Here is a 27766-nt window from a genome sequence, read left to right on the forward strand (position 1 = left end):
CCGCCCAGCGCGCCCGCGATGTCGGCACCTGAAGCCGATCTCTCGATCGTCTCTCGGGTGCTGCCGCCGCCATCTTGGGTATGGGAATCAGGAAGTGGAGCCTTTCGGCTTCATTTCCCGGTTCCCTACTGCGCACGCGCTGTGCAATAAGGATGGTCCCTGCTGTCTCTGGGATCCGTGTGTTTCCCAGCAGGCAGCGGGGGACTTTCAGAAAGGGGCGTAGATTCTGCGGAAAGGGGCGTACCTTCTGCAGAATCTATGCCGGAAGTGGGTGCAGATACCTGTACTGTACAGGTACCTGCACCCCCCTCCCCCCTGAAAGGTGCCAATTGTGGCGCCGGAGGGGGGGAGGATTCCAATGAGTGGAAGGTCCACTTTAGGGTGGACCTCCGCTTTAAAGTATATCACCTTTATCTGTAGGCAGTATGTTGAAAAAAGTCAAATTCCATGAATTATATTTTCTAATAACTTTAAGTGTCATTGAAGTGAAATGCAAGCAAAACCTAAATTCTTTAGTTTTTGGAGTGGAGAAGCATTAGAATCTTGTACTTTATTGGCATATGTAAGCCCATTGAGACTAACTTTCTGTTCTGTAATCATTGTCACTGGGACAGGAAGTTAAGGGAAACTTAAAAACTGTCCACAGAGAAGTAGAAGAAACTCAATAGGGACACTTGTTCAGGTGCCAATTATTAAAGGGAATATTTTCCCTCGATATGTAGGCATTTCCTCTCACTCTAGGACAGGAAACCCTCTAATTGTAACAGAGACTACAATAACAATCTGAAAGCGGTTCTAAACCTTTTCTTCTCTTTTTACAGTAGAGAAAAAAGTTTTCCTCTGAATTATCACATTAATGCTTAGTTTCAGGTCAGTTGAAACTTAAAATTTTGATGAACAGTTAGTTTGAGGTGCCAATTTCTACAAAAAGAAAAAAAAAACTCACACCATATTCCATGCTAAAGCATTTATTTATTTACTATTATTTAATAGGAAATTACATAGAATTTATGCATCATTTCATTTGATTCAGAACAAATGTCACTAGACAAAGATTAAATATTCCCACGTACAGTATAATTATCAGTGTTATTCAATAGGCATTCCCATGTATTTTGTTTTTTTTTCTGAACTAGAATAATCTGGAAATCTTCACACTTTTTGTTACGGTTTGTCTGGGGTGATCATAGTTGATGAAAATGGATGTCCTACAACATCTGACACATACAACTTGGAGTAGCTTGGATTCATTTTATTTTGGTTGATCTATTTGATTTGGATAGGGTTTATTTTGGAATGTATAATGTTAGATTTTGGTTTAGATAGTGAAGTGAAAGAGAGGTCATAATGGATCAGGTAGGCATCATTATACATGTAGAGCCTGTGATCATTTGGATTGTAGGACAGGCTTTGCACTTTCTCCTTCATCTTATCAAAAACTACACTCAACCTCCCTTCCTCATTAGTTTTGGTATCATACATGTAGAAGATCTCCTCTTGCTTTGTGCTGATGGCTCGGGTAGCATACAAGACCCCACACACCATGAAAGCATTGCTGACTCCATGTTTGAACTGGGTGGTGTTCCAGGTCTGCAGTACTGCAAGACTAGTATCGTTAAGTTTGCTGATAACAATATTTCCAGCATTCTGCTCAGTTGCATAAATGACCCAAAGACCCTCTTCATCAGCTGATAAGTCAATGTCTTGAAAAGCAGTGTGAGAATAGGAGAAACGGTTTGTGTATGTGGCACCAGGGAGAGCTGCTCTGGAATACACATTCTTATTCCAGTCATATTTACAGATGTTCAAGGTGTTATAGCAGTTATAGTACAACATGTTATTGTACAAAATCATTCCACCACCTTGACCACAATCAGTATAAATATAATCATAGCCATTGCTAGCCCTCCTTGAGAGAACCCTCTCTGTAGCACCACTGTAGATTGTGAGATCATTATAAGAAGGGTAGACGTGCAGAGTTTCCATCATTCTTGCATCAGTTCTTAGTGGTGCAACCCACTGGACATTCTGATCAGCTCCTAGTAGTGAATCTCTCCCCCATCCTCCATACAAATAGTTGCCTAGCATCCAGTTTACTTGGACTACAAATGGTTTGCTGATGTTATTGATTTGACCATGTTCACAAGTACCTGCAAAAAAAAGAATAAACAAATAAAAAAATAAAATAAAAAATACAAAACAAAATGTAAATGCAGCAAAATGCAACATCTGGACCAGCCAAGGCTTTGCTAAGAACACGTTGTAATATCAGGCATTGCTACATTTGACTAAGTTCTTTATTCATGGATGATACCAAGTTGTCGGCTTAACTATATCACTGGACATTTGACAAGGTGTGATTTCAATGGCTTGCAATATCTGTAGGTAAATCAATCTGACATACAGACGTGTTATATTTATGGATTTTCTTGGTTGGCTATGAATGATGATTATAGTGGAGGAAAGGGAAGAGTGAGCGAATTTTATTCTATGCCCCCTGTCGCTTTTCTATGGTTGTTCCACATGTTATTTTGGGAAAAGAGGAATATCGGCTCAAAATGACTCAACCATAGAATTTTGAAAGGCGACAAAATTATGTAGACACACAAAAGATAAAAAATATATAATTAGCATAAACACATGTGGAGCAACTAGTAAACCACGTTATCTGGTGCACATAGAGACAAAGAAGCAAGGCAGATGATAAAAAAAAGTTGCAAAAAAGTTTAAAAAAATCTGTGCCTTGTCCATGCAAAGCAATGCAACAGATCCTGGTTAAAGCTGGGTATGATGATAGTGAGGTAAAATGAACCCCAAACAATACCTCTTTATGAACCTTTACCATCTTTGAATGTTCATGATGGCTGTTTATGATTGATTGTGTTTTATTCCCACCTGTTTGGAATTGTAAGGCCTGTAATTTTTACATTTTGGCAATAAAAATGATTAGAAACTAAAATGAACCCTAAGAATATGTGGTGAGAATGGGGAAATGAGGTTAAACACAAATCCATCCTAATTTTCCCCAAAATTCCAAAGTTATTAGCAAGACAGTCAGATGAAGCAGTCATGATAGTCCACACATTTGACAAAAAGCAATCCAGTTAGATGGAATGCAGAGGCATCATAAACCTCAACTAGCCCTGGGTTGTCAAAGAACTTCTGATGTAAATGGTCTTATGGCTTAGAAATACACAACTGGGGAGCTGAGATATTGACTTAAATTTTTTGTCTTTGTAGCACTAACCCCCCGAAGGAGCTGCTGGTTTGATTGGGCTTACCATTACCTTCTTCATCTCGATTTGCGTGTCTAGGGGTTCCCATGGTAGATGGCCCAGAAACTTTAGAGACTGACGACAGATCCGCTTTTATTTGCAAAAACGTAGTTAACGAACAGTCTCTCAGTATGGGATCAGAGGGTTAGGAGAAAAGTCCAGGTACTCTTAGCCCTTGTACACACGGTCGGACATTCTGAAGGAAAATGTCAGATCGCACCGTGTTGTCGGATAATTGTGGGCTCCATTGAGAGCTGGATATAAAATTTTCTGACAACATGATCCAATCGGACTTTGTCTGATCGGTATTCTCTACAAACGATTGGACAAAGTGCCACGCATGCTCAGATCAAATTAGGAGACAAAAGCTATTGGATACTAGGCTGAACGTAGTGCCGTCAGGAACAAACGTCCTCACGTTCTGCACAATTGGATTTTCTGACAACTTTGTCCGACCGTGTGTATGCAACACCAGTTTCGGACAAAATCCGTCCTAAAAAATCAGACGGATTTTGTGATTGGAATGTCCAACCATGTGTACAAGGAGTGTCAAAGTCAATAATAAAGAACTTTCTTACTTTGACTAAATCCAGAGAATAGCCATTCACAGCTGGATGTTCACTCTAGTTGGATAGTCCCTCTCTCACAAGGCCTAGCAGCCAACAGGGTGCTTAAATCAAGAACAACTATCTGCCACAGACTTTGTTGTAGAACATTAACAAGGAAACTTGAATACTTGTAGAACACTCGTATGGTACCAGTATTTTTCAGTCGGTTCGGCGATACCTCACAAAACTGGATTCACTTAGGTCCCTCATCCTCACCAGGCTCTTGCTAAGAAGCCAACCCATGCGTGGCCTTCTACTGAAGAGTCCTCCCCTGGATAGCTACGACGTTGCAGGGCCTCTCCAAAACCGAAGACGGCACCGGACCACCTCTGAATCCTTTCAGAGATCCTTAGATCCTTAGATTCCTTGCCTCGGGCTAGCCAGCCCAGAGACATAAAGTCAGGTGGATCCGCACCCCAGGCCATAGCCTTCCTGGGGGCTGGTCGGGAGGACCAGGGTCATGGAGTCAGAACATACTTCTGGACTGGAACCCCGAACCACGTGACATCCGCATTTTAAGTACCCCTTCCCAGAAAGCACAGCAAGAGTGACACTCCCACTGGGCTGGCTCCAAAAGAAAGTAACCTTAAAGCATTCAACCAGACTGTGTTCCTATGCCTGCCAGAAGAGACAGTGCCCCTTATGGCCAGGCTGAACACTCTATAGTCCAGTCAGACTGATGCTGAGTTCAAAATTTGGAATAATTATACCCAAACCAAACTGCAGTTCAGGTGTAACATTAAATTTCAAAACACATAGCACGTGTTCTTCAGGAGACAGCGCTACATCTTTTTGACTGATATTGACCTACAGCTGATCATCAGTGTTCATTCTTAAACATGTACCAGAATTCTTGATGGAATGGAATTACCATCCTAAAAAGTGGTTACGTTTATATAGAAGAAGATGACACTTGGACATCAAAGACGACTATATCTAAAGGTTTAGAAGGATGATATTATCAATTAGACTTTATAGGAAGAATACACATCAGAAATATATTATGTCTGGTCTCTAACTCATAATTTCATCCTGATAAATGATGTACTGGTTTTCAGACCATGGAACACTGTCCTATGGAAATCTAGATCTACCAAGGAGTTGGCATTATAAAATAAATACACAAAACACATTATAACATACCTACAACACACTCCTCAGACCTTTAGATTGGGTGTAGCTGGTTCAGCCACACCCTGTTCAGAAAGATGAAAGGATGGCTCCAGCTGGGGACTCTTAATTTACCATCAGAACTACTAATTATTGCTGAGAATCACTCTACAAGGGCCAGTGAATCTTGGAACATCAAATAGGCCTTCTTCAAGTAACCTGATCTCTGCACTGTATCAAAGAAAAGATAGTCTTAACTTAAAGCGTAACTTCACCCAAAAGGGCAAGTTCCGCTCTTTCTCCTCCTCCTCCATCCTCCTTCACATTTGTCACAGGTCAAGAAAGATACGGGACTATTTAGATTGTACATGTGCAGTGAGCAGCTGACTGTGAAGCAGCAAGCAGTCACAGCCCGCTGCCCACAGTTAATATGTGGTGCCTGGGCTTGAAGGCGATGATGACAGCGCTGGATCTTGGGACAGGTCAGTGTCTAATTATTAAATGTCAACAGCTACACTTTTGTAGCTGCTGGCTTTTAATTTCTTGAAAAGTGATTGAAGAACTACTTTAAGTATCTTTTCACTTTCAAATCCAGTTTTTACAGTTGTATGTCTGTTTTGTAATATATTTTCTGTAAATAGTTACAATATAAAATATTTAAAAATCATTAAGCTTAATATCTTAATGCTTTAGCTAGAAATGTAGGAATCCTGCATTTCTGAAGAAGTTATCATAGTGTAAGCTCTGTTACATTTTTTCTGGGCATAACAGCTAGGTCAGAATCGCAATTATGGATGGTGAGTGTGAATGGTGCATGTTTCCATTAATATGTGCCGGTAGCTACCATGTGTATGTGCTCAGTTGACTTGCCCCAGTGATAGTCACTCCTAATCTGTTGGTACTTAGATTGTTATCCCACTAGCTGTAAAATCTTTGTGCAGGGTGAGGCAGAGATCATGTACATCACACTTGTTACTTCTGGGTATGAAGGAGTATAGGACTTGGTTCATTCCTTCCATGTAACAATGATGATCCCTTACGACTGAACTAGTGTTGTGACAACTCTGATAGGAGATCTGCCTAGAGAACTTACAAAGTTGCCTTTTCTAGTTCCCAATGACTGAATAAATCTATGAGATAGTAACAGGAAGATAAGTACTGTATATGACCTCACATCCTGCAATACAGGGCCAGTGGAAGAAACCACCTGACAGCAGAGAGGGTTATGATTTATGCTTAATGATGGCATTAGGTTCAATGTGTGTAAAAACCTTCCAGCACTGCAGGCAGGAAATATAAAGTGAGAGCAGAATAAGGAGATGCTGATACTACACTTACCACAGGGGAGAGCCATGTCCATGGCAAGTTTTCTGACCTACCCAACAGGTGTTATCCTTCAGAGCTGTCATAGGCATTAAAGTTTGATTTTGTTTTATCCCCTTATCTGTTTTGGCCTAAAAATATATCTTGTGCTTATAATAATTAGGCAGGTGTATAAACTATTGGACTGAAAGAAATATGGGGCCAACCATTTCTCAAAAATTCTAGTTGCTTGGCTGTTATGATCGCCAACTTTAATCATTTCTAAGTATCTGACCCAGTACAAGTATTCAGAAAAACAGAACTCATCTTTATACTTGTTGCAGGACAATGACTCAATATATTGAAGTCAGGAGTTCAGTTTGACAGCCAGGTACCTAGATACTTTTAGAGGGAGAGAACCAAAAATGGCAACAAAGTGTGGACAAGGGCCCATGGGTTCTGTATATCGTAATACATTGTTAAATATATAATTTGTCTCCTGAATTTCAGTCTTTCTTCTAACCTACCAATATCAGGTGAAGGCAGGGAAGGATAGCTTGGTTTTGTATTGTTCTTCTCACATTCCTCCAGGCGTTTCTTCAGAGCCTCAATCTCCCGTCTGATTACCAGCACGTTGTTCTTATCATAGATTTCCAACTGGTTCACCATGATGGTAATGTTACGAATCTACAAAGAAAATACAGACAAATTAGTAAAGACTTGTTTTAAAGTGTTTCACTGCTTGTTCAGAGTATGTAAGTACTTTACCATTCATAGTCTTGGCACAAGTTCACTTAAATAGGAACATACATCTCAGTGTTTATAGAAATGAAGGGTGTGTCTACAATGACCAATATGGACAATCTGGCATGTTTTCTAATCTTTCTGCATGTCTGGGTGTTCCATAGAAATATCACAACATCATTATGGTCATGAAATGTGACCCAGTCCTACCTAAAAGTGTCCACATTGTATATCTTATATACATTTAAATATTTTGGTAATTAGGTATATACAGCATCCATTTTTCTTTACCGCTCTAAACATTTTTTGAGTAATCATTTTCCAGTTTAGCTCCCTAGTGACCGATTTAGGACCCGTCTCCATTTTATTTTATTTATCACTCTGAAGAGGGCCAAAGTACAGTAAGACAATGCTCCAGTAGGGATGAGCTGAACACCCCTCTGTTCGGTTTGCACCAGAACCTGCGAATGGACCGAAAATTCATGTAAACTTTAGAACCCTGTTAAAGTCTATGGTTCTCGAATGTTTGAAATCAAAAGTGCTAATTTTTAAAGGCTAATATGTAAGTTATTGTCCTAAAAAGGGTTTGGGGACCCGGGGGTCTGCCACAGGGGGTATCAATGCAAAAAAAAAGTTTTAAAAACAGCCGTTTTTTGGGAGCACTGATTTTAATGATGCTTAAAAAAAAGTTTAAATATCATACCTGGGAGGTGTCTATAGTATGCCTGTAAAGTGGCGTGTCTTTCCCGTGCTTAGAACAGTCCCTGCGCAAAATGACATCTTTAAAGGAATACAAGTCATTTAAAATTGCTTGCGGCTTTAATGTAATGTCTGGTCCCAACAATATGGATAAAAATCTGTGAGACAAATGGCAAGGGTACCCCCCCCCCAGTCCATTACCAGGCCGTTTGGGTCTTGTATGGATATTAAGGGGAACCACCCAAATTAAAAAAAGGAAAGGTGTGGGGCCCCCAGGTCCAATATACTCTGAACAGCAGTATACAGGCGGTGCAAACAAGACAGGGACTGTAGGTTTGTTGTTAAGTAGAATCTGTTTGTAATTTTGAACTGGTACATTTTCAGTTTATTAAGCTTTTTGGAAAACATAGGGAAGGGTTATCACCCCTGTAACATTTTTTTTGCTGTCTGTGCACCTCTTCAGAAGATTTCACCTCACTTTCTGTCCCAATGACAAATGTTTTTTGAAAATTTAGAGTTTTTAGTGAAATAAGAATTGGTGATAAAGCATCAGTGGAGAGGAGACACGTTTTTCCCATATCAACTCTTACAGGAAAATATTTGCCTTCCTAAGGGTAGATTTCATCTCACTTCCTGTTGTCTCCTTCCATTTTCAAGTAGGAGACGTTTGTAAGTTGGATGTTTGAAAGTAGGGGCCTGCCCTATATGCTCTGCAGAAATTTGGGCCTAAGGTGTTGGTGTTGCCACAACACTGTATGGCCTCACAGTTACTGTTTGTGGGCACTGGAACACCCAGCTGTGAAATATTATATCAAGAATTGTAATTACATGCACCTGTTGAACAGGGGCAGAAAAATTGGGCCTTAGGCACTGGTGCCACAACACTGCAACACCTCACAGTTACTCCTGGTGGGTGCAGGAATGGGCCCTGCTGCAAAGTATTGCATCAAAAATTGTAATTACACGCCCCTGTTAAACAGGGGCTGAAAAATTGGGCCTTAGCGACTGGTGGCAGTACCCAGAATCAAAAATGTTCTTACAAGCTATCAGCATGATCATTGAGGAGGAAGAGGATAGTCACTCAGCATCAACATAGGCAGCCTTGAAGGGATCTGACATTTCAAAAAAAAATTTGGTTACATCAGCATCAGGTGCTTGGTAGCTGGTGGTGATCCAAAACTGATGCATTTTTATGAAGGTCAGTCGATCAACCGAGTCGGTGGATAGGCGCACCCTGTTATCAGTTACAAAGCCTCCAGCAGCACTGAATGTGCGTTCTGAAAGAACGCTGGATGCAGGACAGGCCAGTAGCTCAATTGCATACTGTGCAAGCTCTGGCCAGTGATCCATCCTCAAGACCCAGTAACCCAGAGGATTTTCGGTGGGAAAGGTGTCCAAGTCTAATATTGCCCCTAGGTATTCCTGCACCATGTAAATCAGACACTGGCGATAGTTGCTGGAACCGGTCATACCTTGGGGCTGCGGACTAAAAAATTGTCTGAATGCATCGGTCAGACAGCCACTTTCTCCACCATTCCTTCTGTGACTGACCGAAGCCTCAGCAACACGTTGCCCAGGACCAGGAATTTTTAACCTCCCAGTCTCTGGGAACGCGTTGCACAGACCTTTCTGCAAGGCCTCCTGAAGATGTTTCATCCTCTGCTCCCTCTGTGACAGCAAGATCCACAACCTTACCCTTGTAACGTGGATCAAGGAGGGTTGCCAGCCAGTAATGATCCCTCTCCGATGGATATGAGGATCCTTCCGCAGGCTTTGCAGGATCAGGGAGGCCATGCAGTGTAGGTTTGCTGAGGCATTCAGTCCGGAGTCCTCTGAGTCACTAAGGATGACATGATCTGCAGCCACCTCCTCCCAGCCACATACAAGTCCATTAGTTTCTTGGGACTGTAAATGATCCCTTAAAGACTGCTGCTGATGCTGAGTGCCAGGATCCACCTCCATGCTGACACAATCCTCCTTCTCATCCTCTTCCTGTGTGATCGGCGGGCCAGCAGGAACACTGTCTGGATAAAGGGGGCCTTGAAAGGTAAGGAAGTCCTCCTCTTCCTCTGTTCTGCCTCAAGTGCTCTGTCCATTATTCCACGCAGAGTGTGCTCCAACAGGTGGACAAGAGGGGGACAGTGTCACTGATGCATGCACTGTTACTGCTCACCATCCACGTGGCCTCCTCAAAAGGTGATAGAACAATGCATGCATCCTTGATCATGGCCCACTGGCGTAGAGAAAAAAACTAAGCTCCCCTGACCCTGTCCTGGTGCAATAGTTGCACAGGTACTCATTGATGGCCGGTGGAAATGCATACAGTCTTTCCTGGCCTGCCTCAGGACATCCTGTAAGCCTGGGTACCTGCCCAAGAACCGCTGCACCACCAAGTTAAGGACGCGAGCCACACAGGGCACATGGGTCAGTTGTCCCTGTTGGAGGGCTTAAGCTGGCATGGCGTCAACCACCTCTCGACCTGCCCCTGCAGAGTTGACAGAATATCTGCCCCAGTGTGGCTCCTGTCCCCCAAGCACACCAGCGCAAGCACCGCATGCCATCTTTTTGCCTGTGTACTTGCCAAGCCCCTTGAACGCCTAAAGAGCACCGCTGGTTCAGAGGACAAAGCACAGTAAAAGGCCATGGAGTAAGAAGAAATGGAGAGGAGGAATCACCAGTAATAGCATTTTGGAGGTGTGATGGCGGAACAACCTCCAACACTACTGCACCTTGTCCTGCATCCTTCCCAGCTGCCAGCAGAGTCACCCAATGCACCGTGAAAGATAGGTAACATCCCTGTCCATGCCTGCTGGACCATAAGCCAGTGGTAATATGCACCTTACTGCTGACCGCCCTGTCCAGCGAGGCAAAGGCATTGCCTTCCACATGGCGGTAGAGAGCCAGAATGTGAAAAAATGGCATTTGGGTACCTGACACTGAGGAACCGCACATTCCACAAACTCACGGAAGGGGGCAGAGTCTACCAACTGAAAAGGCAGCAGTTGAAGTGCTAGCAATTTAGCCAAGCTAGCATTCAACCGCTGGGCATGTGGATAGCTGGGAGTGAACTTCTTTCGGCGGTGCAGCAGCAAGGGCAGGGAAATTTGCCTGGTACAATCGGACGTCAGTGTGCAGATAGCAGATTGCCCACAAGTACTTCGCTGTGACACACCTAATTCTACATCTTCATTCCTCTCAGTGCAGGTTTCAGAGAGGACTGAAGGTATAGCGGGGTTGGCGATCGCAGCTGATGAGGAGCAAGGAGAGGTCCGCTTTGTACTTTGGTGTGTGTCTTTTAGGTACGCTTGCCAATGAACTGAATGGCAGGCCGACATATGCCTGATCAAGCATGTGGTGCCCAAGCTGCTGATGTTTTGGCCATGCGTGATACGCTCGAGACATATATTGCAAATAGCAACGGTGTGATCTCATGCACTCGTCTCAAAAAAGGCCCACACCAAAGAACTTTTTGGAATAATGCGGAGGCAGAGCTCTGAACATGTGTAGCTCTGTGGTGTGATGCAGTCCTTAAGTTCCTTAAGCCTGGGGGGCATCCTGCCTCATTGGAGAAGTGCCTCCTCCTCCTCTCTCCTATCAGACACCCATGTGGAGTCAGTGACCTCATCATCCCCTCCCTCCTCATCATTGGAGCAAACCTGGCAGTATGCTGCAGCTGGAGGAACATGACTGCCAGATTGCTGTCCTTCTGGGGCACCCCCTCTATCTGGGCTCATGTTACTGCCTTCCTCTAGCTGGGTATCATCATCAGAGCCTTCAAAACGCTGGGCATCCTCCTGGAGCATGTACCCAACACTGTGGTGAAACAGTTTGGGGGACTCCTCAGGAGGACTAGGGAAGGAGTAACTGATGCCTTTGACCCGAGGGAAGAGGCCACGTTGGCAGCTGCTTCACCAGACAAAGTACCCTGCACCTGGGTGAAAGAGGATGAGGAGCATAAGGATGGCTTGATCATCCACTCTACCAAGTCTTCGGCATGTTGCGGCTCAACATGGCCAGCTGCTGAAAAAAAGGACAAGCGTGTCCCATGGCCACGTGCTGATGAGGATGCACCGCGTGTCCACGACCAGCACTGTTGCCTGTAGACACAGAGCCTACTTGCCCTCTTTTATTGGCTCGTGACTGTCTGCTTCTCCTTGTTGGCCTTCCAGACATATTAATGGCCTGCAGGGAGATGTAGCTGCACAAAGCTGGGACGTATATAATGATTATACTGCAGCTAGCAGAAGAAACTGCTTGCCTGTAGTATTATTAGTATGAGAACACCAGCAATTTCCTTCAGGTAGCTTTATGTGCACACCATGCAGAGGACACAGTACACCAACTGTAAATACTGCAGCTGCCTGCCTGTGGTATAGGATCAGAAGAACACCAGCAATTGGGGTAGCTTTATGTGCACACTGTGCAGAGTACACAGTACACCAACTGTAATTACTGCAGCTGATGGCCTGTGGTATAGGATCAGAAGAACACCAGCAATTGGGGTAGCTTTAAGTGCAAACTGTGCAGAGTACACAGTACACCAACTGTAATTACTGCAGCTGCCTGCCTGTGGTATAGGATCAGAAGAACACCAGCAATTGGGGTAGCTTTAGGTGCACACTGTGCAGAGTACACAGTACACCAACTATAATTACTGCAGCTGCCTGTGGTATAGGATCAGAAGAACACCAGCAACTGGGGTAGCTTTAAGTACACACTGTGCAGAGCACACAATACTCAACTGTAATTACTGCAGCTGCCTGCGGTATAGGATCAGAAGAACACCAGCAATCAGGTAGCTTTATGTGCACACTGTGCAGAGTACACAGTACCTCAACTGTAATTACTGCAGCTGCCTGTGATATAGGATCAGAAGAACACCAGCAACTGGGGTAGCTTTAAGTACACACTGTGCAGAGCACACAATACTCAACTGTAATTACTGCAGCTGCCTGCGGTATAGGATCAGAAGAACACCAGCAATCAGGTAGCTTTATGTGCACACTGTGCAGAGTACACAGTACCTCAACTGTAATTACTGCAGCTGCCTGTGATATAGGATCAGAAGAACACCAGCAATTGGGGTAGTTTTGGCTGCACACTGTGCAGAGGACACAGTACCCCCACTGTAATTAGTGCAGCAGCCTGCCTGTGGTATCGGAACAGAAGAACACCAGCAATTGGGGTAGCTTTAAGTGCACACTGTGCAAAGGACACAGTACACAGGAACGAATCTAGCTAAACTGAATACAGTGTGTGTATATATATATATATATATATATATATATATATACACAACATCTAGGATGCATATATATACACTCACTGCAGATAACTGCAGATGACTCGCCTCCTGCCTGCTCTAACTCAAAAGAAATGAAATGACACTGCCTATCTCTCTCTCCTATCTCTCTCTCTATCAGCACGCCGGAACACACTATACAAGGCCGACTTCCAGGCGGCCTTATATAGTGTGGGGCGTGTACTAAACCCCCTGAACCATAATTGGCCAAAGCCACCCTGGTTTTGGCCAATTATGGCTCACTGTAGAGACGGAGCTGCGATTGGCCAAGCATGCGGGTCATAGTGCATGCTTGGCCAATCATCAGCCAGCAATGCACTGTGAATTATGGGCCGTGACGCACCACTCTAATTTGGCACAAACGGCCCATAACGCTCGCAATTTGAAGAACGGTCGAACAGCCGATGTTCGAGCTCATCCCTATGCTCCAGTTAAAGCATATTCAAGCACAAAAATAAAATTGTAATATAATACAGCTTGCTGGTCCTTTGATGGTGGTGACCAGCGGTGGCCTGTCCATAAGGAGCGCAGGGGCACTGCTCCTTGTACACACGGTCGGACATTCCGATGGACAATGTCCGTTAGGACCGCGTTGTCGGATAATCCGACAGTGTGTGGGCTCCATCGGACTGTTTCCTTCGGAGTATGCAACGGACCAAGTTTTCCAGCTGGGCTATAAAATTTTCCCACAACATGATCCGATTAAACTTTGTCCGATCATGTGTAGAGAATTCCGATCGAACAAAGTGCCACGCATGCTCAGATCAAATTCCTAGACCAAAGCTATTGACTACTAGCCTGAACGTAGTCCCGTCCTAATGAAATAACGTCATCACGTTAAGTATGATCGGATTTTCTGACAACTTTGTCCGACTGTGTGTATGTAACAGTTTCGGACAAAATCCGAGGGATTTGGTTGTTGGAATGTCCGACCGTGTGTACAAGGGCTTAGATATTTTAGACATATTCACAAGTGAGGCTTCAAAATAACATGTATAACATATGTTAAATGCTCTTATTTGGGAAGATTTTTGTTGAAATAAAAAATCTTAAGGTATGTTCAACATTGCTCTTGTACAAGTAACAAGGCCCTTACCATATTGTGAGAATACACAGTTTTGTCTTACCTCCTGGTAGAGAGTCTCTATTATGACACTAGAACCATTAAACGATGCTTTCAGCTGTAGTATGAGGGTCTCCATCTCTTTGATCTCTAACTTGATGAGTTCAAACTCCAGCTCAGTGTAGGAGAGACCTCCATTCTCCATGATCTCCACACGTTTGGTCAAGTTCTTCATCTGCTCTATGTACACAGTCAGTGTGCTCTGATAGATGTAGATCTGTACAGAGAATTCACATCTGTAGTTATTACTGTCAGTATACTTTACAGTCTGCTAAAAATATATGTGAAAACAAAACTATGTTTTTACAATTTTTGTGCCATGATGGAGATTTGGACAAAAGTATATTTAAAGCCTATTTTTTTTAAGATTTGAATACAGTGGGGAAAGGTTAACAATTTAGGAAGTGAAGGGACATCTCCCCAAAAAGAACACACAGCAATAAATGTCTGATAGATTAAAACATTCCTTACTTTAACCACAACAGAATTAAAAGTTTTGGCAGATGCACTTTTAGGCACTTGCAGTCTGTGCTCCCCACTGTAGGTAGCGCTTGACCGAAGTGGCAATGCAGAAGGGGCAGGAAACCTTGAGAAACTTGTTGCCTCTATGACTATCAGGGTAGATAGCTGTCAGATTGGACACCCGACCCCACATGACCACTATTTTAGAACCTGCCTCCTGGGTATGACGTGCTTTGTGCATGTGGCCAGCATAGGGACAGGTTTCCTGTCTGGCAGGGACAACACATAGTAGCAGGGAAAGGTTCCTGAGGAGGAAGGAAAGTGCAGGGACTATGCAACTCCACTTAGGAAGCCTTCATTTTGGGTGTGAACCAGCCAGGCCACATTTCCACTCCTCAATGAAGAAGCTGTTAGCATTATTTCAAGATCACAATACTCTGCTACTGTTTATAAGTGGCTCTGGTCGGCTGTACCTACCCTCCGGACCTGATTGTACATTGTCAGGACTTTCCTTAAATATTATTGTAGGCAGGTGGCCTACTGCATTGTATGTTAGTTAGCTATTTGTTAGTTAGCTATTTGGCCGACCAGGTCAGGTTAATATACAGTGGTGTGAAAAAGTGTTTGCCCCCTTCCTCATTTCCTGTTCCTTTTGCATGTTTGTCACACTTAAGTGTTTCGGAACATCAAACCAATTTAAACAATAGTCAAGGACAACACAAGTAAACACAAAATGCAATTTGTAAATGAAGGTGTTTATTATTAAAGGTGAAAAAAAATCTAAACCATCATGGCGCTGTGTGAAACAGTGATTGCCCCCCTTGTTAAAACATACTATAACTGTGGTTGTCCACACCTGAGTTCAATTTCTCTAGCCACACCCAGGCCTGATTATTGCCACACCTGTTCACAATCAAGGCATCACTTAAATAGGAGCTGCTTGACACAGTAAGGTCCACCAGAAGATCCTTAAGGCCGGGTTCACACCGCTGCGATGCGGGAACGCCGCGAATCCGCAGCGTTTTCCCGCATCGCATTACTCCTGCCGGCAGTTCACACTGCCCTATGCGAACGGCTGGGAGTGTCAATGATATGTTAATGACACCCCCAGATCCGTCCGCATATCGCAGTGCGATCTGCCGACTCGCACAGGAATCGGATCGCATGGTGTGAACACCCATGCGATCCGATTCTGTTGCGGACCAAAAAAAGGGTCCCGTGCGAGTTTGCTGCGGGAGCGATGCGAATTCAGCCATACTATCTGTATGGCTGAACTCGCATCGCTACGGAGATCGGATGTGATTAGCACTGCAGTGCGGTGCGAATCACATCCGGATCTCCCCCCCCAGCAGTGTGAACCCGGCCTAAAAGCTACACATCATGCCGAGACCCAAAGAAATTCAGGAACAATTGAGAAAGAAAGTAATTGAGATCTATCAGTCTGGAAAGGGTTATAAAACCATTTCCAAAGCTTTGGGAATCCAGCAAACCACAGTGAGAGCCATTATCCACAAATGGCGAAGACATGGAACAGTGGTGAACCTTCCCAGGAGTGGCCGGCCGCCCAAAATTACCCCAAGAGCGCAGCGACGACTCATCCAAGAGGTCACAAAAGACCCCACAACAACGTCCAAGGAACTGCAGGCCTCACTTGCCTCAGTTAAGGTCAGCGTTCATGCCTCCACCATCAGGAAAAGACTGGGCAAAAATGGCCTGCATGGCAGAGTTCCAAGGAGAAAACCACTGCTGAGCAAAAAGAACATCAAAGTTCGTCTCAATTTCTCCACAACACATCTTGATGATCCCCAAGACTTTTGGGACAACATTCTGTGGACCGATGAGACAAAAGTGGAACTCTTTGGAAGGTGTGTGTCCAAGTATATCTGGCGTAGAAGGAACACTGCATTTCATAAAAAGAACATTATACCAACAGTAAAATATGGTGGTGGTAGTGTGATGGTCTGGGGCTGTTTTGCTGCTTCAGGACCTGGAAGACTTGCCGTGATAAAAGGAACTATGAATTCTGCTGTCTACCAAGAGATCCTGAAGGAGAATGTCCGACCATCTGTTCGTGTACTCAAGCTGAAACGAACTTGGGTTCTGCAGCAGGACAATGATCCTAAACACACCAGCAAGTCTACCACCGAATGGCTGAAGAAAAACAAAATGAAGACTTTGGAGTGGCCTAGCCAAAGTCCTGACCTGAATCCTATTGAGATGTTGTGGTATGACCTTAAAAAGGCAGTTCATGCTCGAAAACCCTCTAATGTAACTGAATTAGGACAATTCTGCAAAGATGAGTGGGCCAAAATTCCTCCAGGACGCTGTAAAAGCCTCATTGCACGTTATCGCAAACGCTTGGTTGCAGTTGTTGCTGCTAAGGGTGGCCCAACCAGTTATTAGGTTTAGGGGGCAATCACTTTTTCACACAGGGCCATGATGGTTTGGATTTTTTTTCACCTTTAATAATAAACACCTTCATTTACAAATTGCATTTTGTGTTTACTTGTGTTGTCCTTGACTATTGTTTAAATTGGTTTGATGTTCCGAAACACTTAAGTGTGACAAACATGCAAAGGAACAGGAAATGAGGAAGGGGGCAAACACTTTTTCACACCACTGTATTTTGCCACCTTCCCTGAGTATGTTCACAGACTTTTTCTTGTCCAGCCTCCCTCCTGTGTATTATAAAAAGGGAAGAGGTTCCGATCCCAGAGAGGGGGTCAGAAAGAGAAGGCCTGAGAAAGAATCAAAACATTGCAGAGGTCTGTTGGGACCAATAGTCCACCAAATCATGGACTTCTCTGTTAAAGTTTGGCAAATATGGATTCTTCCCCTAAGGACTCCACCTGTGCGGGTACACTGGGTCAGCCACAGTTGGCCTTAGTTAGGAGAAGTACATTTATAGAGATTATGATATCAAGATATTATTCAAAGTCTAGGCTCAGCAAGGTGCAGGAGCCTTAGAGCAGTAAATTAAGCAGAGAAGAAGGCAAAAGTGCACAAACAGCATGAGCCACTCATTCCAAAAACTGGACCAGAAATAGTAAGAGTTTGGCCCTGGCAGGTGGCAGTAGCCTTAGCAACAGTGGCAGTGTGTCCACCCCTTGTATCACCAAAAGATAGATTCATGCATTGCATGAATCTAACTATGGCCGCCGCTGCCACCCCCTATTCAGGTGCCCAGCCCCTCTTCGGGTGCCAGGCGCCTGAATTACAGTGGCAGGGGATTTTTTTAAGCACCTGATTAGAGCCACAGGCTCTAATAGGCATGAAAAAAGGCAAACAGCGAGTGCCATGCAGATCACCTATTTAGTACACTTTGGGTATTAACAGTGTCCCGTGCCCCACAAGCATGCCACAGGAGTTCTTTGTTACTCTTTAGGGAAGCAACTTCTTTTTCACTTATTATTTTAGTTTTATTTGTAATTTCTTTCACATTCTCTACTGTAAGTATCAAAAATTTGTATTTTTTGAACTTTTTCACACTCACGAAGCCATGGATGTATTTAATTTCATGAAGGAACGCCAAATCAATATTGAAGAAGTCAAAATAGAAGTCAACAGACCCCCAGTCCCAATCTAGATCTAGAAAAGGGGGTTAAACAATTACAATATGACATGGAGAAGCAAATTAGGTTATGGTGGGACATTGGGTGAATGGTACCAGTTCTTTAATGCCTGCGAACAAAAGCTTATGTAAATGATTAGGAGAGGCAGAGCTAAGAATGTGATTTTGGAATCTAAAATTGCAGATGTAAAAGAAAAAAATCGAACCATTTAAGACCAATAATGAATATGTAGAGAGAGCTAAAACGTTATTTCCCCATCATATTTGGATAGATGGGTTTGTAAAGAAAAAAAAAAATGTAAAAAATATCAAAGGGACTTTAAGGATTTTGATAAAAATAAAGTTTATAAATGGCAGGAGACCCTCCCACCTCATCATCAGAAACATCAGCAGAAAGGGAGATTGAAATTCATACAAATGGCCAAGACACCAAAAACTTCCGGTACCCCCCAAAAAAACAAACAAACCTCTAAATAATCCAAAAATTACCCCCCACCAAACCCCTACTCTTATCCACCTCCATACCCAGTGCCCACCTACAATAGGTTTACTCCTTTGGACAACAGACCATCTGAGTACATTTACTATGATCAGAGTCGCAATCACTATCCACCTAGACCACAAAGAGGGGGTTCTGGAGGCAGTTTTAGGGGGAGAACAGCACCCTATTAAAATCAATACGGGGGGGAGGTGGAGAGGATGGAAAGAGCCTTACAGGATCTCGTCCATTTCCAACGCACAGAAAAAGAGATAGAAGAGGAAGAGGGAGAAAGAAAAGGAAAAGGACAGACAATTAAACTCAGGTATTTTTAACTTAGCAGGGGTCCAATTTTCAAACAAAGAATTGGAAGTTTTACATCAGGGTTTGAAATTTGCACCAGATGAAGATGTTAAGTTTGATCTATTTATAGATATTGAGAAATATATTACAAAATTAAACATTAAAAAACACTTTGCAGGCCAAAGCAACAATCCCAGTGTAGCAAGCATCGACCAACATTTTCTACATAGTGAGTTGAAAAACAATTCCAATCCCAAAAAAGGCACTAATCATTATATAGAGGTATTTAGAAACATGGTGTAGGACGAAGCCAGAGAATTTCAAATTAAAAAAAACATAACACAAATCAGCATATATGGGAAGGAATAAAACTATTGAAAGAAAACAAACAAATAGTTGTCAGACCAGTCGACAAGGGGGGGGGGGGTGCTACTATAAAGAAATGAAAGGTTACATGATAATACAGCCACCTACAAAAAGCTTAATGGCTTAGCTTAACTGTCAAAGTGGGTAACAGAAGGATTGAATAAACACATTTTGAATCAAAATGAAGCAGACTACATAATTCTCCATGCTCCCAATTTTCTGGTGTTTTATATAGTGCCAAAGATACATAAAAATAAAGAATTTCCCCAAAATGAAAAGATCCCAGATAAAGTTTGTGATAAAAGGTCTAGACTTGGCGATGGGGAACAATTATTTTTGGGCCAAGGATCACTACTATAACCACACCGGGGGCATAGCCATGGGGGCTCGCTATGCCCCGAGTGTGGCCAACGTAGTGTTAAATAAATGGGAACAGGAAACTATAACAACACAAACAAATCACTTTCCTTTTACAAAAGGTATATTGATGATGTTATCTTGTTTTGGGAGGGATCTCAGACAAAGTTGAAATATTTTTGGCACAACTGAACAATAATCAATATGGTTTAAAGTTCACAGCGGAACTTAGCAAAAAAAGGTGAATTATCTAGATCTTACACTTACAAAAAACAATGGTATTATTGGCACAAAGACATTTTTTAAGGCCACCGACAGAAATGGCTTTGTGCCAGCCCACAGTTGTCACCATCCTCAGTGGATAGGGGTTATCCCAAAAGGACAATACATGTGATTAAGGTGCAATTTCAACAAAAAATTTTTTTTTTTCTCCAAGCAGAAACACTTACCAGTAGGTTCCTTGACAAAGGCTACCCATTGGAGACACTGAACAAAGCACTTGATCAGGTGTCTTCAATGGATAGACAATCCCTTATGAAATGAAGTGGCTTTTGTATCAGGATTCCACAGACAATACAAACAAGTTGAATCCATATTCAGGAAATTCTGGCCTATACTTTTAAAAGATAAAGATTTACATTCTTCAATACCTTCAAATCCTAAATGTATCTATAGGAGGGCTCCAGGATTAAGGAATCTAATAGCTCGCAATGTTCCATACCCCCCAAAGAAACCTTCAACGTTTCTGGATGGTTCTGTCTTCCATTTCTGTACTAGATGTAAAGCCCATAGAACAACAAGAAAACCAGGCACTTCTAAAAAAAATCTCACACTTCTAGTAACTTGTAACTAAAGAAAAAATTAAGATCAAAACCCTGATTACATGTTTTTCAGACCATGTCACCTATGTGTTGGAGTGCCCTTTTTCCCTCCAATACATGGGTAGAATTACACGGCAACTCAGATTCTGAATAAACTAACACCTTGCTAATACCAAAAAAGGTTTTCCAAACCATAGTGTATCAAAACATTTTTAAACTCTTTCATAATAATGATCCCACTCCTTTGACATTCTATGGAATCAACAAGATTTCCAAACATTGGAGGGGAACACATATGAAGAGAGCAATTTCACAAAATGAAACCCAGTGGCTGTATAAATTGAGGAATATGCAGTGTTATAATATGAATATAGAGTTAGATTTGAGCTGCTTCTGTCAAATGACTAATGGTATTATGTGCCCGCCATACTGTCGCCATCTGGTGGATATATGGTGTTTTTTTCATTTGAGTTTCCAATTCCCTCCTCTCATCACCATTTCTCCAATTGCATTCTTTATAGGCATTTTCTATATGTTGGTCCATGCTGTTACAAATTCTACAGTACATTATTTTTACAAACCTAGATTACCTTATAACATTTTAGGAAGTTTTACATTACTATTGACATTTGTCTGTTGATATTAATTCCGCTGTACTTAGTTTGCCACAGGAGTTCTTTGTTACTCTTTAGGGGAGGAGCTTCTTTTTCACTTATTATTTTAGTTTTATTTGTAATTTGTTGGCGCAGAGGTTTCTTTTACATTCCATGCTTGGCGCTCGCCGTTCACCCAGCTGTGTTAGGAAAGCGAATGACTATGACTATGAACCACCTCTCAGCCAATCAGGTACCCATCACCTGATTGGCTGAAATGACAGGTGATGTGTTTGGATGCCTATCAGGCGTCCAATCATAGCAGAGGACAAGAAGAGAGGACGGGAGAAGACACTGTGGTGCATGGGGGAACATGGAGGACACCGCTCGCCGCCCGGGGGGGTGGGGCACACTGGCAGCATTTGATGGGCACAGTGGGAGTATTTCATGGGCACAGTGGGATCAATTCATTGCACAGTGGGAGCATTTCATGGGGCACAATGGCAGCATTTGATATGGCACAGTTGGAGCATTTTATGGCACAGTGGCTGCGTTTGATGGGCACAGTGGCGGGATTTGATGTGCACAATGGTGGCAATTGATGGCACAGTGGCGGTAACTGATAGGCACAATGGCTGCGTTTGATAAGCACAGTGGCTGCGTTTGATAAGCACAGTAGCTGCGTTTGATGGGCACAGTGGCGGCAATTGATGGGCACAGTGGCTGCAATTGATGAGCACAGTGGCTGCAATTGATGGGCACAGTGGCGGCAATTGATGGGCCCAGTGGCTGCATTTGATGACACAGTGGCTGCGTTTGATGTCACAGTGAGGCTGCAATTGATGGTCGGACATTCTGACCACAAAATCTGTCGGATTTTGTCCCAAACTTGTGTTGCATACACACGGTCGCACAAAGTTGTCGGAAAATCTTATTGTTCTGAACGAGGTGACGTCAAACGCGTATGTCGGGACTATAAACAGGCCAGTAGCCAATAGCTTTTGTCTCTTAGTTTATTCTGAGCATGGGTGGCACTTTTTGTCTGTCAGAATTGTCTACACATCATCGGAATTTATGTGATCGGATTTTGTTATCGGAAATTTTAGATCCTGCTCTCAAACTTTGTGTGTCGGAAATTCCGATGGAAAAAGTCCGATAGAGTCCACGCACATTTGAATTTTCTGACAATATAATCCAATCTGATTTTTTCCATCGGAATTTATGACCATGTGTACAGGGCATTACAGATATCCAGTGCCCCTCCTTCATCTTCCTTTACTCACTGGTCTTAACACAACACTGGTGGTCTCTTCATCTTGCAATCCACTATTGATTCGAAATAAAATCTTTGTAGATTTCTCTCTTTAGATATCAAGAGTACCTTGCAAAACACAGTCCAACTGCTAGGTTCTCCCCATTAAGGGGAGACACCAGTTCATACTCTTATGGTGGCCTCAAAGTCTCTCCACACCTTAAAAATAAGTCTCTTTTCAGTCTCTCAGAATGCCTCTATCACCCATCAATTGGCACAATTTCTCCAGATTGTAGGTAGAGTTTCCCCAATCAAAGGGGTCAGAAATATGTAAGCACACCTTACATACAGATTGATCAGGGTGAGAATATTGAAGAAACTAATTCAGTATAGCATCCAAACAACTAACATTTTCATATGAAGCATGACAATAAGCAAAACATTCACTTTACCTACTTTCACTTTACCTTCCTTTATCTCTTTGAAAATATACTTGCGTCTAGTTATTAATTCACCATTTCCCCCAACTCCCTTAGTCAGCATACTAATGATCTTTTTCTTATCTGTTGGCAGTAAAGGGGAGGGATTCCTCAACACACCAACTGCAAACTCCTCGCCCTCTTTTACATGCAGAAAGCCTCATTGCCACTTAGTAATTTGCCCGTTTTTTTTTCTGATGTATAGGCCTTTACAAAGAAATGTACTAGAAGTGTTATATTGCAGTAAAACTTATATTTAAATGCAAAATTATTGCATTTGTTTATTTAAATTGCTGGTATAAAAAAAAATATATATATAATTTGTTAGTTTAATGAATACATTTTTACATATCAATTCTTCATGGCCTACATAACATGGTGCATCGTATTCATGTGTACTATATACCTTATACTAAAAATGTGTCCCTCTTTTGCTTCTCAGACAGTTGTGCGGTATATTAATCTATATTCCCTAGTTATATATAGAAGATACAATATTTATACCTTAGTGATTTCCTTCTGCACAGTGATTGTCAGGTTGCGGTTTGCTATCTCCAGCTTCTCAAAGCGGTCAACCGGGAAGGTGGTATCTGGGAGGTTGATGGTGCAGTAACAGACTCCATTCTCATCAAGGAATCCAGATCCAGATTCAGAGATCAAACTCTGCGTCTTGTAAAAGACAAAACATACACATTACTAACCCATACATAATTGCTCTAACAGATAAACACACAAAGTATTAAAATATAATTAGAATCATTGGAAGGGGTTCTAATATTTATATCTTATTATGAAAATAACTACAATATGTTAAATGCACTGGTATTGCCTTTTGTTCACACCAGATGCTTTGTCATGTATTTCCAGTGGAAGCAAAACACATAGAGATGAGAGAATAAATGCTTTGCAGTAGAACCTGTTCCAACAAAATGTAAAGGTGAAATCCAGGGACATTATAAAAATGACTCCTTCGTGAGGCTCCCCTCACTCTGCCAGGGTCAAATACTAATTTTTGCCTAGCGTACCAAAAAGCACATTTACTTACCTTATACCACACTCCCACTGGCTTCTCCTTCCATGCAACCCGTCCCCCACAGCCTCTGCTCTTCAGCAATCTAGCTGGTGGTTACAGCTGAGACATCATCACATACAATGCAGGACATTGTAAGTGACGACGCCGGGGGACCCTTCTACAAGTCATAGCAAAGGGGTGAGTGGTGGCTGTTGAGGGATCAAGGATAAGATAAGAAAACATGCTTTTCCCTGTTATCCCAGGCAAAAAGAGGACTTCAGCCTTGTACTGCAGTGTGTGGAAGGAGACACATTGCATGAGCTTTTTTTTTTGTTGGTGTCCCTGTTCAGATAAAAAAAAAAAAGTCCTATGCGCTGCATTGTGGGTGTTTAAAACCCACCCAAATTCTCAGAAATGGAAATATAGTCAGATAACCTTTTCACTGAGGCACACGGGGCTGTATGCAGAACAATACATAAATAATAATTAATCAAATAAATAAAAAAAGACAACCTCATTTATAATGGTTTGAAATCGGCGCAGACCTTTATTATTGGTATTTAATATAGTTTAACCAATAAGAACATGTCTTTATTATAATACCATGACACTCACTTATATAATACCATACCACACTTTTAACTCAGCCATAACAGCTCGAGTTAATACCAAAAACATGTTCAAAACTGTATAACTGTCCCTTTTCTAAAGAAAAGGACGAAAACCACATAATAAGGTCCGCGACATGGGCTTTTAACCAGTAAATTTAAACTTTAACTGCCAATATTAACCCTTAGTCTACCCTGGTCCCATAGATGGGAGGAGCCAATTTCTTCGCTCCTCCCTTTTCCTTTCAATGAATATCAGTTGAAAGCCTAACATATCGTGGCACAGGAACATGAAGAGAAAAATATCTAAAAACTTTATATAAGCTCTGATACAGAATAGGGTTAATTTTACTAAAACTGGATAGTGCAAAACTTGGGGAAGCTCTGCATATAAACCAATCAACTTTCAGGTTTTATTGTCAAAGCTTAGTTGAACAAGCTGAAGTTAGAAACCAACTGGATACCATGTACAGCTGCACCGGATTTTGCACTCTCTAGCTGTAGTAAATCAACCCCATTGCATCTAACCAGCTCACCACTATAGACAAAGACATATTTAATTTATCTTGAAGGACATTGCTGGGAATATATTGAGATTTTTGATTGCAACAATTAGTTACTGTATAAGATCAGTTCAAGATCAAAGTGAGATGCCTTTGAGAAAGTTTTGTATTGACTTTGTAGAGAGGCAAAAACCAGAAGCAATATAATGCATGCATATACTGTATATTGTTTCATAAATTGAAATGAAACATTCTGACATTGCTTTCCACGGCTTTGAAAAAAAACATTCACAGCTGATGTCAGAATAAAGCAAAATGCCTGTAACTCCTAAAGTGCATCTAAATGCTTTTGTGTGACAGCCTCATAAATAAAAAAAAAGCTTTTTACATCCCTTTAGTCAAGCAAACCTTCCTTCATTTTTGTCTCACTTGCTCCTACTCCAAGACACTGCATATCAAGTGGAAGGGATTCAGCAGCATAATCAGTTCTGCCAATGTATTAGTGCTTGGTGTGGCCAGCTGCTACTTGACAAGCTACAAGCTTGCCCTCTGCAACATCTTCTCATCCTCTGTAGTAAAAGCAGCCACAGCCTACATGAGGGACAATTCAGCTTTGAATTCAGTATCAGTAAAGCAGTATAGTCCCCCAATAGAGAAAGCTGCATGAAATGGATCAACAGGCATTTCTGAGACTTTACCGGGGGACTAAGGGAAAAAGTTAAAGTAGTTTAATTTGTAATTTTTACCTAAAATACCTATGTAAAATTAATATCTCCTAAACCTGTACGGTTTAGGAGATATTCCCTTTGCATGCAGCCACTGACGTCAGCGGCGCATGTGCTCTGAATGCCTGGCTGAATGTCCAGCAGATGCGATGCATACTAGCTTATTATGCCTTTGCCTTGCAGGGTTTTTTCTTTTTTTTTTCAGATGTGCGGGTATACAACTGCTTTAAGGGCAGATTCACTCACAATTAGCGCTGGAATCTATGGAGCCAGTCAGTTGCTGAAGTGCTCATAAAATGGGACATGCTCATAGGTGAATGGAGTAAAGTGACAGAAAGATGAGCTCATCAGTCTACAGGTCACCAGTCCCAGGGTAGGGAGGGTCAAGACCTGTAAGGCCCCATCCACACCTGAGCAATTTTCTGCTTGAAGCTTGTAGCTCTAAAACACTGCGCCTTAAATAAAATGCCTTAAGCTCAAAAATGAAGCATTTTTGACCCCATAGACTTCAATAGGAATGCCTGACTTGAGCATTTTACGAGTGTTTTCTGCTCAAATAAAAAAGCTCTCCAACCCTAATTTCCTCTCCCTCTCCTCCCCTAGTGCTTTCTATCGGTTATACAAGAATACATGAAGTTGTAAAACGCTTGTAATGCTCTTCTAAAAAGCTTTAAAAATCTTGTAAAAAGCTGCAAAAAAAGCTTAAAAGAACACCCGAAAAACGCCAACAAATCTCTACACTCGAATGGAGTGCGAATGGAGCCTAAGCCCACGTACACACGGTCGGAGATTTTGCCAACCAAATCCATCGGATTTTGCCCGTCGGATTTAGTCCGACGGATTGTGTCCGAAACTGTTGCATACACACGGTTGGGCCAAGTTGGCGAAAAATCCGATCTTTCAGAACGTGATGACGTAATTTCGTTACGATGGGACTACATTCAGGCTAGTAGCCAATAGCTTTGATGTAGGAATTTGATCTGAACATGCGTGGCACTTGGTCCGATCAAAATGCTCTACACATGATCGGATTAGGTCCGTCCGGCCCAGTTGGTCGGGAAATATTTCCAACATGTTGGAAAATTGGGTCGGACGGAGATTCGGACAGAATCAGTCCGATGCATACCACACACAGTCGGATTATCTGATGACACGGTCCGATAAGACTCATTCCGATAGATTCTCCGACCGTGTGTACAAGGGCTTAGTGCTACTAAACATTAGAGGAGAAAAAGCAGGTATTTTGCTCTGCCGGATAGAGCAGCAGTACTGTGTTTCAAAGCTGTGTATATCTCAGGACTGAGTGGGCAGAAATACAAATCCTTTGACAGGTAAAACTGTTCTCTTACAAATATTTAATTTTTCCATTTAGCTGTTTGCCTGGAGTTCTGCTTTGAATGTTATAGCACATAGGGGATTATTTACCAAAGGCAAATCCACTTTGCACTACAAGTGCAAACTAAAGTACAAAGTGTACTTGAAATTGCACTGAAAGTGCACTTGGAAGTGCAGTTACTGTAGATCTGAGGGGGACATGCAAGGAAAATAAAAAACAGCATTTTAGCTTGCAAATGATTGGATGATAAAATCAGCAGAGCTTCCCCTCATTTCAGATCTACCCCTCAGATTTACAGCGACTGCACGTCCAAGTTCACTTTCAGTGCATTTACAAGTGCACTTTGCACTTGTAGTTTTCACTTGTAGTGCAAAGTGGATTTACCTTTTCGTAAATAACCCCCATAGTTTTTAATGCAAGGCTATAGTCCGGCTTTAAATATATGTACTAAGAAAAAACGTCATATGACAATCAATGACATTGGCAGTACATTTTTATACCCGCATATGAACTGCAGTGTGTGTTTCCTAAAAAATTAAGAAAATAATACAATGCTTTTGCAGGAAATCTTTCCCTAAAATTATGGCAGTGGCTAATAATGTTTAATCTCTCTGTTAAGTTGTTGTTGACTTACCAAAGTGACAGCTTGAGTCTGCCAGATGGAGAGCAGAAGAATGAAGAAGGTGTACATGGTGCCTCTCTGATCTTCTGTACTGATGACCTTCTGCTGTCCCACT

General features: G+C 42.3%; 1 protein-coding gene across 1 annotated transcript; it reads right to left on the reverse strand.

Moving 5' to 3' along the window:
• Window positions 1-952: 952 nt before the first annotated feature.
• LOC143982466 (olfactomedin-4-like) lies at window positions 953-27766 on the reverse strand. Its single transcript, XM_077481205.1, has 5 exons — window positions 27664-27766; window positions 23350-23514; window positions 14168-14380; window positions 6823-6982; window positions 953-2150 (listed from the first exon to the last, which is right to left on the reverse strand). The coding sequence occupies exons 1-5, from the start codon at window positions 27718-27720 to the stop codon at window positions 1267-1269; spliced, it is 1479 nt and encodes a 492-aa protein (XP_077337331.1). The 5' UTR covers window positions 27721-27766; the 3' UTR covers window positions 953-1266.

Source organism: Lithobates pipiens, unplaced genomic scaffold, assembly GCF_037356315.1.
Source record: "Lithobates pipiens isolate NorthernLeopardFrog02 unplaced genomic scaffold, aLitPip1_a1.2 Scaffold_1, whole genome shotgun sequence".
In the NCBI taxonomy this organism is placed as follows: domain Eukaryota; kingdom Metazoa; phylum Chordata; class Amphibia; order Anura; family Ranidae; genus Lithobates; species Lithobates pipiens.